Consider the following 16,093-nt stretch of genomic DNA (forward strand, 5'->3'; position numbering starts at 1 on the left):
CTTATAATAAATCACTTTGTATTTGTAATACCTCTAGTGATATTTTCCTGACTGATAGATTATTTAGCACCAGAAACACTTTCTATGTCAAGAAGCATCAAAAAATAAGACTTTGTATTATTTCACCTAGAGAGATCTGAAAGCAGTAGTGATTTCATTACCAGTGGAAAATGAGATGGCGGTCCATGAAACACAGTGGCAAAACAGTTGCTTAAACTGTCACCTGTGGTTGCCTGGAGTAGAGAGCCTAATGAAAGCAAATGTGGAGAGGGCAAGTAATTTTTGGAAAAGAATGACAAGGAAGCGATGAGCACAAGACTGCGGGGGAAGATGCCTACACTGAAATTTTTTTTTAAAATAAAAATGCTCAGGATTTTAAATTCTTAGCTCAAGGCATGATCAGAAAACTAGAATGCCTAAACTTGGATTGAAATAATCTTTTATCTCAGAGCCTCGGACTGATAAATCAAAAAATAAGACCCAACTTTGATGCTACAGATCGAAAAATTACAATGCTAGTTTAATGTACTACCTCAACAGTTCTCTTCAGTAAAAGGAAGCTGCATTAAGGTATAATTGACAAATAAGCAAAGGCTGCATGCATATTTATAATGTATAAGATAATGTTTGATATGTACCCATTGTGAAACGATTAAATCAAGTGAAGTGACAAACTTCACAAACATTCTTTTTTTGGTGGTGAGAGGATTTAAGATCTACTCTCTTAGCAATTTTTAGTGTGCAATACACTGTTATTAACCACAGTCACCGTGCTGTACAATAGATGACCAGAACTTACTCCTCCTGGCTAACTGACACTTCAACTGAAATCTCCCACCCCCACTACCTCCAGCCCAGTCCCCAGAAACCATCACTGTACTCTCCTCTCCTCTATGTTCAACCTTTCAGTCCCCACATGCAGGCGTGAGCATGCAGCACTATCTGTCTTTCTAAGTGAGGAGCATGGGAAATTTAAGTAAAGGAATAAAGACAAGATAGGGGTAGAATCCTCAAAAATTTTAAAACTCTGGTAAGGGTGAATTAGAAATATAAACAATCATTCCCAGCTCTTGTCGTGGCTGAGATAGTAAAGAAAATGAGTGATGTGCTCAAGAGTCAGACAACAGAATATTATCACCAAGAGGCAAGACATCCAAACAAGGCAAAAAGAGAGAAAGACTGGAAGATGATGAAGAAATGCAGGCAGATGGTGCCCCCGGCCTGGGCTCTCAGCCCAGCTCCAAGGGGTGACAGAGAGCAGTCCTGCAGTCTCAGGGCTCACATCTCACAACAAAGTGGGGGCACGGCATTGTCCATTTGGCTTCGCTTGCCCCTCTCCCCCAGCTGAAGACATTCAGGTTTACTTAAAGACAAACAACACAAAGGAGAGAGCCCGGTGGGACCCCAAGCTAGAGATCTCTGATGATCCATTGTGCAAATGACCCAAAAGATGGCAGAGTTAGGATGAGTACAGCTAGACTTAAGGGGGTTAGCAACAATCATTTTTCACAGCTTAAGACTGAAAATGTGTACAAAGTGCTCAGCATAAGGCACAGTAACAAGAAAGCACTCAAAATGTAACAACTAATATGGTATGTATTTAAAAATCTGTTTAATAAAGAATTATATATTTGACATCTTTTTCTATATAGAAACATCCAAATTATTATTATAAAAAGACACACAGTGGGGTTAAAGAGCAATTCTGTGAGCATATGTGGGAGTATGTGGGGGGCTTTATATCATATAATCAGTCTTAATAAATAATTGACAATGTGGCCAGGGGCATGCATGTAATGAAATTACATGTAGTGGTTTTCAGCATTTATGTTACTGGAGTGAATGGAAAGTGACACTACAAACCCAGTTAAAAAGAATCCCTAGTGCACATAAATCAAGACATAATAAAACTATTTCATTTCCTTCTCCTTTCTTTCTAGAGCAAAAATAAAAGACTGATCGCTACATAGTTTGAGGTGAGAAATTCTCTAAAGGATGTGAAACACATATACTGTATTTCACAGCACAGATCTGGAAACTTCTTTGAATCCAAATAGAATCACTGATTTAGATTTGATATACGTAATACAACCCCCCAAAATACCCAAAATTAAATATGAGAATCCCACACCGAGATCAAATGATTCATTAGTTTAAAACAAACGCTGGGGTCAGTGAACTTCGTGTGTTTTCAGTTGACTTACAAATTATATATGTAGATTTGTATTCACAAATTCATATCGTTTGGATAAGTTTATTCACACATTTTCAGATTTCTATTTCCTGTATTATCGTAGGCAAGTATGCACAAACAATTTGAACACTCAACCTCTTTTAATTTTTCCCCTTGTGTGGCAAAGTAATATGGTGTGATAGCTTTTTGGTTGGTTTTCTGCTTTATATTGCTTTACTGTCAATGGTAGACAACTGTGGAAATTTCAGATCAATAGTTGTATGTTTCTCCCCATCTTCAAGAAATTAATATACAATTGTGAAAACATTTAATGAAATATATATTTCTGATAATTGACTTTCAATAAAAAAATGATGAACCAAACTATCGCCAAGCATGAGTTCTCTTGCAAGGCTTATGTTTCCTCTGTCATTTGTTTCTCCTGCTAGCAGCGTCTCCTAGGCTGTGAGCAGAGGGAAGAAAGAATAATGGCACTCAACATCTGGTTGCTGTGCTCAGTTTGGGGCATCTGTGGCTCTTAGACTTGGTATACAGTAACACAGTTGCACTGCCTTAGTGGGTACCTCAAAGAGTTTGTTCACTGTCACTCACAAGGCTGGGTTGTGTAAGTCTGAGAGTAGCTGAAACACTAACGGGTCACCACACTGACAACCAGGGAAAAGAATTCACTGACACCTCCTTGTGTGCTCAGAGAAAATAAACCTGAGCAAATAAAAGCAGCAGGAGAGGATAGGTGTTTTGCTCCATTGGCAGTGGTTGTGGAAAAATGCAAAACCCCTTCTCTGTAAAGGAGCTCACACTTCCATGCCTGAAAGTGCAGATAACTTATGCAAAGCCAGGAGAGACAGCCAGGGGTGTCCCTGACAACCAACTGATTCAGCATCCATGCAGCTATAGATCAAACAATAGCTTTCATTAAAACAATGATAATGCTTCTGTCTCCCCCACTTTCACTTTAATTGTCTTGTAACTCTGGATAAGAACTACCAGTCACTTTTCCTTTCTATAGTGAGTCACCAAGAATAAAAAGCTGAAACTTAAACCCAGGTTTTCAGACTACCACTATATTATACTATTCTTTCAAAATATAGTGGAACCTTCTGGATAAAACAGAAGCAGCACATTGAGGGCCAAACGTCTTTCTCAAGGTCAGCAGAAATGACAAGAACAGTTGTGTGAGTCATAAGTAAACTTCTGAATGACACACCCTTTAGCCTATGTATGTCAAAATACAATTTTATATACATAAACACTGCTTTCTCTGTAGTTTTTGCCAATAGTTAAAATCCAGATGTAACATTTTAAATTATTGAGACCGAAACACTTATAGCTTACTGTATCATAATTTCTCACACTACCAATTAAGAAATTCTGCCCTAAAGTATAAATGTTTCTCTGTAGTTCTCTACAAATCACCATTAATAAGATAATAGACCAGAAAAATTAGTAGAGAGTTCATTTGTTTGTTTCCCCCCCAAGGCCAGCTTTAGTGAGAAAGTTTATCTATATTTCTATTCTAACACATTTTGAATGATAAATGAACTCTACTGTGTAAAGGACATGACATTGCTATACTATTTTCTTTCATCAGAATATTCTTACTAGCAAAGCTCTGTGCTTATCCTCTTATAAGGAATAGATAAGTGAAACCCACTACTCTAAAGATCCCAAGTTCAAAGCACAGCTCAATACGCCAAAAGAAAATCTGAGAAGGGCAAGGCCAGCCAGAAAGCAGCTTCCTTTTTTTTGTTTCTGTAAGGTTTGTCTGCTCTAGCTTATTCTAAGCAGGAAGAGCAACAGAGAAGCTATTTCATGTTGCTTTCATCACTGGATTCAATGGCTGTGGGACCAAAGACAGTGAAAAGATATTTGACCTGAAGCTGAAAGCTGAACAGGAGAGGAAAACACATTACCCTTCATCACTTTCCTCCAGATCTGTCTGCACGCTCTTCCGTATTATTTGAAGAACAGGCTTCTTATTCAGACAACGTCCTATATGCTCCCACATAGCAATGGCTATAACCTGATGGGTGACAAACGTTGAATTGATATTGCTAAGAGGAGTGCTTGAGACAGGGAAAAAAATACTTGCGTTCTTTTACTGCTGTCATGAGAAAAGTCAATTTATTGTCACCAGTTACTTTTTGAACTTGAGGAAGACGGTGGCTAGGTCCCTCATTTTAAGTTAGAGAAGAATACATCAGGGAAAAGTGAGGAACATCAGATTTATAGGAAAGAAAATACGAGAAGACTTGACCCTCAGCGTTCAAGTGATATAAAATGAGAGACATTGCAAGAAAAATGTTTATAATTTGATTTTTGGCTATTATAAACTATGGTATTGGATCAGAGTAGGCTAATATAAACTAAAAAATTTTAACTATCACCAGCATTAGGGATAAATCGTACTTTAGGTAACAGAGCTATTCACAGTACTTACTTGGTAATGTTAGAAAATGCTACAAAGAAATCTGTAGTCATCTATGTTTTCCAGAACATCAAAATTAAAACAGCAAAAATATTTATTTCAAAAAGTCAATAAAGATTGGTTACAATCTCATTTCTGACATAGGTAATAAACATGTCAGAGAAAATACCACCACTCAAAGAGTAAGATTTTGCATCTCTCTGCTGAGATTACTGAAAGCGTTTAGTCAATAAAGAACTTCCTACAGAATGACATTATCAATGGGAACATTACTAATGTAAAAACGAAAAGTCCTATAGTGAAATATACTGCACATTAGAACGTTCTTTAAAGGCTGTCTAGGCTGTGATAGAAAAAAAAAAACTATATTCTAGTTTAGACTATTAATATTTTATTTGTTACATGTACATTTATAATTCCTATCTGGCAACCATGCGTTTATTGCTCTTCCAAGTAGAGGAAGTGGGTACCGGACAAGGGTAATTAACTTACATTACATTGTTGGGTTTTAACCTTAGACTTTAAAATCTATGGAACATAATAGCAAAGTCAATCAATATAATCAAAACATAGTATACAGTAATTATTTACAGATAAGTTCATAGGTAATGGCTTTTATATTGTCTTTAACTCTGAACTTTCTATTTTTACTACATTTTCATTACAGTGTTTTTAAACACAATTTGGAAAAAAGCAAAGACATAATCTTGGATCCTGGTCTTTTTAATTTTGCCATAGAGCTCAAAAGGAAAAGTAACTGAGTTCTAGGTGCTAAGTAATTTCCTATAGTTTTAAAATATCACAGATAGAGAAATAGCATATCTCTTCATAAGTAACAAATGCAAGGTTGAGAAATTATAAACTAAAACATGAAACATCGTGACTGGACATGTTGTCATCAGTAACAGGTACAGAACACAAATACCAACAACGTCTATGTAACGTGAAAACCATCCCGGACGACTTTCAGTAATGTTTCCCTGCCTGCGTCCCCATCTACTTACTGGTGTGGCTGATTCTTTCAGGAAATTAAACAAACTGCCATTCTACTTAAAAGGCAAAATAGACAATACTTTTCAGACCTAGTATTCAAGGCTTGACTCAAAAAAAGTTTAAGGATGATGGTTTATATACAGTACAGTTTTAACTATAAAAGTAAGTCTCTGGTGCGACACTTGTGGCTCAAAGAGTAGGGCACTAGCCCCATATGCCAGAAGTGGTGGGTTCAAACCTGGCCCTGGCCAAACTGCAAAAAATAAAATAAAATAAAATAAAATAAAAAAAAGTAAGTCTCTGTTGCTCATCTATTCCATGACTGAATTTTTAGCAAAAAATTTCCCCAAGTACTCTTAATTAATCATGAATAATCAGGCTAAAATGAAAATCAGTCAGTATTAAAGGAAAAAAATGAGATATTTTAAAAAAGTGGCAGATACTTTATGTCCCTTAAGTGCATCATAATTTTTTAGTTATGAGTGAACTATATATCAATGATTTAGACCTATAGCCTACTATTTAATTTACTGAAGGGCAATTTTATGAAGGAGTTTCCCACTGAGTTGAGATGGGTTAATTCCGCTTCAAAAGTGCTCAGGTTTACAGCTGAAGAGTAGCTTAGATATCTGAATATATTAGTATAATTTCAAGTTACAAATGATATCTTAAGAAAAAAAATGTTTATCTTGATGCTTCCCAGTCCACATGTACACATGACTAAACGTGGGGAAAGTACTGGAGTAGAGATAAGGCATGTTAATATCCATCCCAAAACAATCTCTATAATAGTACAGCAAATAAACATTAGCAAAGGCAATTTTTCAATTTTTACTTTTATTGATTGAAATGAAAGACATTTCTGAAATGCTACAATGACCATTTAAGACCTTCAGAAAGACTGAGATACCAGCATCTACCAAAATACTAAGTGAACGAGAAATCACAAGAAAACTTATGCAAAATGAGTTCACAGGTAATGGCTTTTATATTATCTTTGATATAATTCTTAAGTTTATATTTTTACTACATTTTTATTACAGTATTTTAAAACACAATTTGGAAAAAAAAAAAAAAAAGATACAATCTTGGTTCCTCATAATTTAGACCAAGAGATAGTAGGACAAATAAGGCCACCAAATATCCATCTTAAAAAAATACTGTACACATTCAACAGAAATAATCGTATGTGACAGATGATTCTGGTTGGAACTTAAAAGGATGACGCCACTGGCCTGGACATTAAAATGTTTTTAAGATAATCGTAGTTGCTAAGATAACTTGAAAATATGGTCTAGGATTCCTAAAAATTTAAACATTCTCCTCCATCTACTTCTTTAAGAAAAGCTCAATACAGTTGTATATACCACTACTGAATTTCAGACATTTGACGTCTGGGCCAGGCAAGGGCATTTTGAAAGCTTACACGTTACAGCGCGTGACAACGAGAACCAGCAAAGGAAACACCCAGCTGCGTCTAGTGGAGCTGAAATCAGGCCTCTTCAGTTGGGCAGATCGGCGTTCTGAAGGACGAGGGCCACTCGGCTCGGAATGTACACCTGGGTCAACACAGTCATGTCAGTGCGATGGAAAGAAACCCCAAACGTGCTGTCCTCATGTCAAAGGGACCAGGCATGGTGTCACATTTGCCTAAACTGAATCTTTACAATTCTATGGGCTCTGACAACGCTCAATTCTGCAGTTCCTGGAGTTCTGAAAGCTGCGGAAGCCTCTTGGGAACAATCCCCACCCGAGAGCTGCAAACTCTTTACAGATCGCAGTGGCCCTTCCGGTGGTGAACAGAGACTGCCCTGAGGCTGACAGCGCTGCTGAGATCTCACCTCGCTGTGTCTCGTCACTTTTATTCGTAATTCCTTTTTGTTTTCCTGTATAATTAAAACTAAAACTGAAACGTGATATAAGGGATTCTAAGTGTATTTTAGGCTCCTCCTTAATTTTAACTGATGACAAAGTTTGCCATTGTGCTTGGAATACATGCTTTCCCCGCCCAGCCCGGGCTCCGCTCCTTCCTGCCTGTCTCTGCTCAGCGCAGGCACCTGCGTCTCCTCCACTGGGCTCCAGCCATAGCGGACCTGCAGTTCCTTGCATACTTCAGACTCTTCCCTTCTTCGGGACCTTTGCCTAAGGTCTGCCTTCTCCCTTGAATACCCTTGACCTTGCTGGTCCTTATCTCCTGGACCATGAGAAACACCTGGCTTTGGAGAGCAGCTGTCCTTGACCACCCTAGACATGACTGGTTGTTGGCTTTGTTTTCAATCATAGCAGCTTTTTGTTTCTTTCTGAACACTTGTGATATTTTTTTCAAGTTTACTATCTGGACTGTAAGATTTATGAGGTCAGATATCTCGCCTTTTTATTTCTAACTTTCTTAGGTGTGGCTGGAAAAGAGCAAGTGTCAGTGATGACGGAATAAAAGAATAAACAATGGACAAAGAAATAATACTAAATCAACAGGTGCATATTTAGCAAGGCATTCTCCGAATAGAATTACATCTGAAAATTTTTATAAAGTTGAGATGGGATGTAAACAGCTTGATGCTTATTTATGTACTATCTCATATTTAACTGTTAACAAAGCAAGCAGTAAAAATAGTGGTAGAGATATTTTTGTCATAGTGACAATCTCTCTTTTCTTACGTTGCTAATGTTTTACTACTTTCAGTTACTTTTTCTCTAAGTGAAAGCTTAACTTATGGTTAAAAATGAAAAAAGCTTTTATAGTTCAGAACCAGAATAAAAGATACAAAGCAAACATAGTTCTAGGGGAAAAAAATTAAAGAATAAAATGGTTGATTTTCATTGGATGAGACTTGTGTGTCCCATGCATCTCAACTTTGTAAATGAACACCATGTTTTCCCTTAAGGTTTATGTAATGAAGAACTCTCACTACTTTTAGAACAAAATTAGACACACCAATACAGGTGGATCAGCTTTCAGCATCAAAGATTAAAGTTTGCAGTTAAAACTTTAAAATGGTAGCATTTATAGAAATTTATATTCTGGATATAATGGCTAGAGAATACTTTTTCTACTCTTCAATTAAAAGTAACAGTGATTTAGGAAGTGATAATCATCTAAGAAAAATGTTGTGAATGCTAAGTCACTGTGTAGCTCAATGTCTCCTGGTCTGCCTTGCAATCCAGTATTTCCAGAAAGATAAATTTTACACTCTTGCAGACATTAAGTATGGTAACCATGTATTTCAACACCAAAATGTGTTTCTCTATAATTTACACATTGTATTTAATGTCTTACATCAGAATATAACTGCTAATGAGGTCCCTTCTATGCAATGTGTCTCTTTGACTGTGATAGGAAAATCTTATGGTATTGGTTTATCAAAAGTGAGCTGGAGGTATCCGTGATCATGTAGGACCAGTACCAAGGATCCAGGCAACTCCAGTTCCAAGGATGATGTATTTGCATAATGAAGCCACAGAAAGACCAAAGCAAAAGAAGAAAAATAAAAGAAACCGCTAATGGGATTCGACCCATTCTCTCTTCCTGTCTTATCCAAATAGGCACAAATCATGCTAGTAATAATCTCTCCTTCTAACAGAGTTTCCCCTGCATTTATTAAAGGGTCTAGTCTATGTACATAGTTTCGGGTATCACAGTAACTAATCAGTGGGACAGAAGGTTATTATTAGGATGGTTCTGAATTGTTCTGCCACGAGCAAGCTAAAGAAAAGACTAATCTAAACTTCTCAGTAGCATTAAGAACTGGATAAAAGAATCTCAGTTCCTTCTACATTGAAATGTTTCTCTGATAGGATTTCATGCTATAATGCTGGTAAAAAAAAAAAAAAAAAAGAAAGAAAGAAAGAAAGAAAAACAAAAAAACAAAAAAAAACACCGATAAGTCCAAGTCAGGCCAGGGACAAACAGTATAGGCCCTCTTCGTGTGTGGTATAGTGATCTACGTTTGCACCCTATGCAATTGTGGTAGCTACTCTGTTTGATTCATATCCTCATCATGATTTCACTAATGGAATATAAATAATAACTATATACTGATAATTTGGAAAGTCTTATTCTCTTTGATCTTTTGGTATTTTATCGAACGTAAATTTGTGAGTTATTAAAAAACTGTCATAAGAAGGTCAAGGTTTGCAATATATGTGTTGAGTTTCCTGTTTTTGCATTTAATGGATAAAAATTGCTCCAAGAACTCTCATTAAATGATGCTTGTCTTTTTGTGTGAGCAGCTTTATGATACAATTCCAGTCACACTTAGAGACCTCTTAATACTACCAGCTCAAAACCCTTCAGTTGATAATTATAAAATATCATTAATAGGAATATTGTGTAATTACATTTTTTTTTTTTTTTGCTGCAGTGTTAATTACCAGAATGTGTTTATGTTGCTTTAGAGCCCTTGCAGAATAGGCAACATAAAAGAATTTCTTCGAGCAAATGATTTTTCTTAACTATGTCTATTTATGGAATTTGAGTTTTCTTTTTTATTAGGGTTATGAGTATTTAAATCCATTTTCTTAGTAGTTAGGAAATAACTACCAATTATACTCAAGGACTTAAGATAATCAGAGCTAACTCTTATGATGAGACAACTACAGACATGAATAATTTGGGGTCCCTAAAATTTAATGCTAAGTATTGGCTCTTAATTCTCACTTTAATTCAAAAATAGTTTTGATTCATTCAGCAAAAGAAAATAAACATTAACATAATTTATGTAGATTTAAATATTTAAATATATGTGAATATAATCTATATTTAAGTATATGTACCTAGAAACCATTTATTATGTATGTTACAGATAATATACATCCTGATAAATATATCTGCTATCCCCTTTATTAGTCTTTAAGCCTTTAACATTTTATAACTAGGATCACATTAAGAACATACAGAGTCTGACAATTCAGTTTGCAAAGTCATCCTATAAAAAGTGTTAGACACCTCATTGCTGAGCGTCACTATGGTCACCTTTTACTCTCCTGGTGCAGCTATGCTCCAACGCCAGCACCCAGTCTACCCTTCAAAGTGATTTTGGAACTATTTTTCTGGACTGGCCATTAGAGCTGTTGTGACAGCTGAGCTTGTGAACTTGCCACCATGTGCTTATGCTGGTGTGCCAACAGCTTGGGAAGTTTTATAACCTTGGCATATCAGTGTCTCACAGCTGTGTCAACATGTGGCAGTGTCTTGCTGGTGCTGTTCTCTTTGTGTGCTGTTTGACAAGAGCTCTGATGAACATTTAAGAAAAAGAGTTCCAAAATTGCTTTGAAGGGTGGACTACCCTCCTATTTGTGTCACAGAATTTAAATTTATGAACCAGGGAGAAAACAAAGGAAGTCCTGTCTCTAGTGTACTGATTAACACATAAGTTAATATATAAATTCCTGTATCAGGAACCAAAATATAGAGAAACAATTCTGCTAAAATGGAATTTCCAATCAGCACTAGTAAAGCAGACCTGGGAATTTGCACCCAAGTGCTTTTCAGCATTTGTGAGGTACTCTGACCTTAGCAAATATATTTCAACAGTAGTACACGTCCAGCTATCCCTGGCTTCACACTTGCCAGGGACCAAGTGCCCAAAGACAGTGCTGGAGAGGTGCCTGCTGATGCAGCATGCCTGGCTATTTCAAGATTCCTTCGAGCTCTGTTTGTTGCTATCTTTGAAAGCAGATTTGACACTTATTCAGCAGATCCTTTGGATTATTGAGCTTGCAAATTAGGCTTCAGCAAATGCTGTGTACTGGTTATGATGGGCAGAAATTTCATGGAAGAGGGAAAAGTTACATCGTCCTCCCTTTACCCACTCCCCCTTTAATCTAGGAGTATGGGAGGCAAAAGTGATCTGGCTGGAAGTGGGGTGAGAACCACTGCACGACAGTTATGTGTAAGCAACTTGATTGGATCGCAGCACATGGGAATCAGTTTAATGAAGAGTTACAATTACACTGAGGCATTCTTGTAACAGGTACATTTATTAATATGTGACTTTTTCTCTGGCTATTTGCAGAGTAACTGGCACAAAGGAAACATGTTTGCTTGGATTTTCTAGATTTTACTGGCTCATGTTCATTTCAACTGGAACCTAAAGATTGATTTAAATGAGTAATTCCTGAAGCACCTGTGGCCATCAGAAACAAGACACAGCTCCTGGGCAGACAGGGCTAATACTGATTTTATGGCCCCGGCTGGATGGGGATTCTCTCACAGGAAGTGGTGAAGCTCTCTCTGCGTCTCATGTCCTGGCTGTGCTGTATTCCTCTATGCATTACTGAGACTCATGAGATAGTCTTCATTCTATCTGTTAATTTAGAATTGCTTGTTCCATATTTGCAAGATCAATTTAATTAGCGCCTGCAAAGTAATCTGCAGACTGCTGCTGCACTGAATAGCTGACTTGCTCTAATTATGACAGAAACCTTTGCTCTCGCAGAACTGAAAGGAGGACAAGACATTTTCTGCCCACTCCCAAAGATGGTGAGCCCTCATCGAAGATGACTGTTTCCCCAAACTTGGGAGAAGATATTCTTGTGAGTTCTCAAAGCACATCCTGACATGTTTAAAATACTAAATAATTATTGACTAGCCATGACAATAAGAACTTTCAAATATATGTGCAATAGCGATTTGTAGTTTCCACAAAGCTGGCAATATGGATTAATGAGTTTATGCTTCCTAAGAATCTCTTGCTATGGGGTAGATACTATTATTAATCCTCATTTTACACATAAGGGAAACTGAGGCACAACCAAGTTCAGTTACTCAAGTTTTCATTGCTAGTAAACGGCAAACTGAGGGCTTTATCTCAGGCCTTCTGACACAACATTTTGAGATCTTTTCATACCAACAGTCCTCTCTCCGTAATAGAACCCTGTTGGGATCCACGAACATTTAGGAAAGTTGACTGATTATCAACTTTTATTGTTTTGCTGTCTAAAAATCTTTCCAAACCCTCTTAGTCTAGTTCGATGGGTTAAAGCCCAGTTTTTTTTTTTTTTAATTAAATCATAGCTGTGTACATTAATGCAATCATGGGGTACAATGTACTGGTTTTATATACAGTTTGAAAAATTTCCATCTAACTGGTTAACATAGCCTTCCTGGCATTTTCTTAGTTATTGTGTTAAGACATTTATAGTCTACATTTAGTAAGTTTCACATGTACCCTTGTAAGATGTACTGTAGGTGTGATCCCACCAATTACCCTCCCTCCGCCCATTCTCTCCTCCTCTCCCCTCCCGCTTCCCTTTCCCTTTCTTCTTGGGCTATAATTGGTTTCGTAGGCCAAGTTTTATTATAATTATAATAAATTAGGTGCTGCTTCTCCATGATTCCTCTTTGTGAGCTGAATCATCTGTTTTAACCCGTGGGGCCTCTAAATCTTTTACTTATTTCAGAACTTTAATATAATTTTCTTATTCACTTTTGAAACTATTTTTATCAATCTTATTTTACATATCCAAATAGAATATTCTGACAGACCATAGCAATAATTCTTCGAAGAAAGAATTTTATAGCCCCTTTGATACCTTTCCCTAAAAAACAATATATATATATCAATCTCTGCATGTGTGGGAGTGTGTATAGAGCTGTATCATTCTCATCATTAACACACACCTGCATATAGAGAGACATACATTTACAGCAACATCGAAGTCTCTTACGGACTTTGCACTTTCCTCACAGACTACACTCCAACAACTCAATTTTTGTAATCCCTGGTCTTTTCATTTATTTTATGTCATGGTGTTAGCATATCAGTTCTTTATATAATATGCCAGCTTACAAAGTTAAGTGCTGGCATCACTCTGGAAGTGAGAACACAGTAGAAAAATGGTGGCTCCAGGGATGCCATGCACATTCTCATATCTGACTTAGACACTTTTGAAAAGTGAGATAATTTATTGAAATCGGAGCTTTATCAAGTATGGTAAAACCATACATTTATTAAATAGCTCTTGGTGTCAGGAATGTGAAACATATCTTAACGCAATACCTCCCACAGTAAAAATTAAAATGAGATAAGTAAGATAAGATAAATAAAATAAAATGCAGGTCTGAGACAGAAAGAGAGACAGTGAGAGGAGCCAATCAGAAAAAGTACAAAAAAAAGATAACACAGTGTAGCTGTGGCCTTCAACATATTTTATGGCCATAAACTAAATGAAGATTTCCTCCAAATCTACAGAGTCATTTCAACTCCACATCTTTGAAAAGATTTTTAAAAGACTTAAATCTAGTAGTCTAAAGCGACATCCTATGATCAGTGTCAACACTATAATGTAAAAATTAGGTATGTATTATAATATAATACTTTCCTCAGTAATATGAGAAAACCAGAGAACCTGACAACTAGAATGAATTCAATCTTCAATTTACTACATGAAGGAAAAAAGACATATTTTCTTTTATTGTATTAGGTGCTTTAAATTAAACTTCACTAGATAGTCAATAATGTAGAAATCTGCTTATTGCAAAACATTATAGAGAAAGAAGAAATGCGAATTGTGTGAAGATTAAAAAAGTTCATAATTAGAAGACAAATACAAAACTATCTTCCTCTCTTTTTGAGAAATAGCTTTTTAATGCCTTAAACTTATGCCTTAAACTTATGAGAAATAGCTTTTAATCCTATTAATATTCAAATCCCCCCGATTGTCCCCTAAATATCCTTCCATATTAATTTTCCAAAACCCAATTTAGTCTAATGCCACACATTATTTTTGGAGCATAATTCTCTTTCTCTACCACTCCCCCCACTTTTTTCATGTTGCTTATTTGAAAAGTTGTTTCTCTGAGCAAAAACATCACTATAAAAATAAAGGATTAGGTTAAAACAGAATGAAAATATCTGAGGAACTTTACTTACCAAAAGAGAGTGGGGGCGCCCATTATGTTCAAAAGCCTCCGAGAAGAAATCGGTGCTGTGGTCCAGTCTCTTGTGCCCTCCGTATTCTGGCGCATCTGAGTCCAGCACAATCTTGAATGTACAGATCTTAAGGAATTCACAATGTTTCAGCAGTTGAATGAGACAATGTAAAATACTTTCTGAGAGAACAACTTAAAGGTATTCTGAATAGGGTTAAATCATGATTTGTGCTAGGTATTAATTTTTTCTATAATATTTCAGAGATTCTCATATTTGTGGCTCAGTCGGTAAGGCGCCGGCCCCATATACCGAGGGTGTTGGGTTCAAACCCGGCCCCGGCCAAACTGCAACCAAAAAATAGCCGGGCGTTGTGGCGGGCGCCTGTAGTCCCAGCTACTCCAGAGGCTGAGGCAAGAGAATCGCTTAAGCCCAGGAGTTGGAGGTTGCTGTGAGCTGTGTGAGGCCACGGCACTCTACCGAGGGCCATAAAGTGAGACTCTGTCTCTACAAAAAAAAAAAGAGATTCTCATATTTGAAGGGGGCTTTATAGGCTGTCTACTCCACACTCCCATTAGGCTCCTGTCTTTCTATCATGCCTCATCAACTGATCATTCAGCTGGGGACTGAACATACCTATGAGTAGAGAACTTGCCGTTTCACTCGCAAGAAATCGTTTTCCATAGTGAATAGAAATTTGACTTCTTGGGACTTTTTCTAACTAGAAACATCATAAAGAATAAGTTCAGTTTGTAGTGACCTTTCAAATATAAAATACCTATGCTATCTCCATGTGTCCTCTAAATATATTACTAAATACATGAAGTCAGCCTTCTATATCCATGGGTTCCACATCTGTGGATTTAAATAACTTTGGATAAAAAATATTTTAAAAAGTCAATTTTTGTGATTTTTCATAGTGAGTTATTAAGCATGTTAGCATTACTGTATTTATAACAAAATAGGAAAAAAATCATTATTATGTTCAAATTTATGATGCTCAAGATATTTAGAAATGGTAATTGATATGAAAATTCACAAATATACATTGGTACTTAGAAATAGTGAGTTTCTTCTAGGCTAAGAAGGGATCCAGATAGGTTTAAGTGCCTTTTCCCCTTTACCTAAATAAAGGTATCCTTTACTCTGATAAAATCTTTAATCAGAGAAACATTAGTATATTTTTTTATTACAGTAAAAATTATCACATTAACAGTACATGTGAATTATAGGCAATGATCCACCATTTTTATCACTTGAAAACCTCTGTCTGGGTCAGAGATGCAAATGGAAATGCCACAGAAACTTTTGCTAATAGTGGTGACCGATCTTAGTCAATCCAGGTCAGTCTGCTCCAACTCAAACTGAAACTGATAATCAGAACATGAGTGTGTTGAGAGAGACAGAGCTAGAGAGAGGGACTGAGATTCAAGTGATGACTACTGGGTATTAAGAACATACTAAAGTCACTCAGTAATGTGTGTACATGTGCACACCAATATATTTGATGTAGAAATATGGCTAATAAAAATAAATAACTGAAGACACAACAAATAAAAGAACACCATGGAATAAAAAGAACTACTAAAACTTTAGCTAATTTGAATG

General features: G+C 36.4%; 1 protein-coding gene across 1 annotated transcript in view; it reads right to left on the bottom strand.

Moving 5' to 3' along the window:
- Positions 1–6,433: 6,433 nt before the first annotated feature.
- The window catches only part of GBE1 (1,4-alpha-glucan branching enzyme 1), a 284,024-nt gene continuing 274,364 nt past the window's right edge, over positions 6,434–16,093 (bottom strand). Inside the window, exons 15-16 of the mRNA XM_053564216.1 lie at positions 14,489–14,604; positions 6,434–7,174 (exon numbers count right to left, since the gene is read on the bottom strand). Of these exons, the coding sequence (XP_053420191.1) occupies positions 7,118–7,174; positions 14,489–14,604 (173 nt within the window). The 3' untranslated portion in view covers positions 6,434–7,117. The remainder of the gene's footprint in view (positions 7,175–14,488; positions 14,605–16,093) is intronic.

This window comes from Nycticebus coucang, chromosome 16 (assembly GCF_027406575.1).
Source record: "Nycticebus coucang isolate mNycCou1 chromosome 16, mNycCou1.pri, whole genome shotgun sequence".
Taxonomy (NCBI): domain Eukaryota; kingdom Metazoa; phylum Chordata; class Mammalia; order Primates; family Lorisidae; genus Nycticebus; species Nycticebus coucang.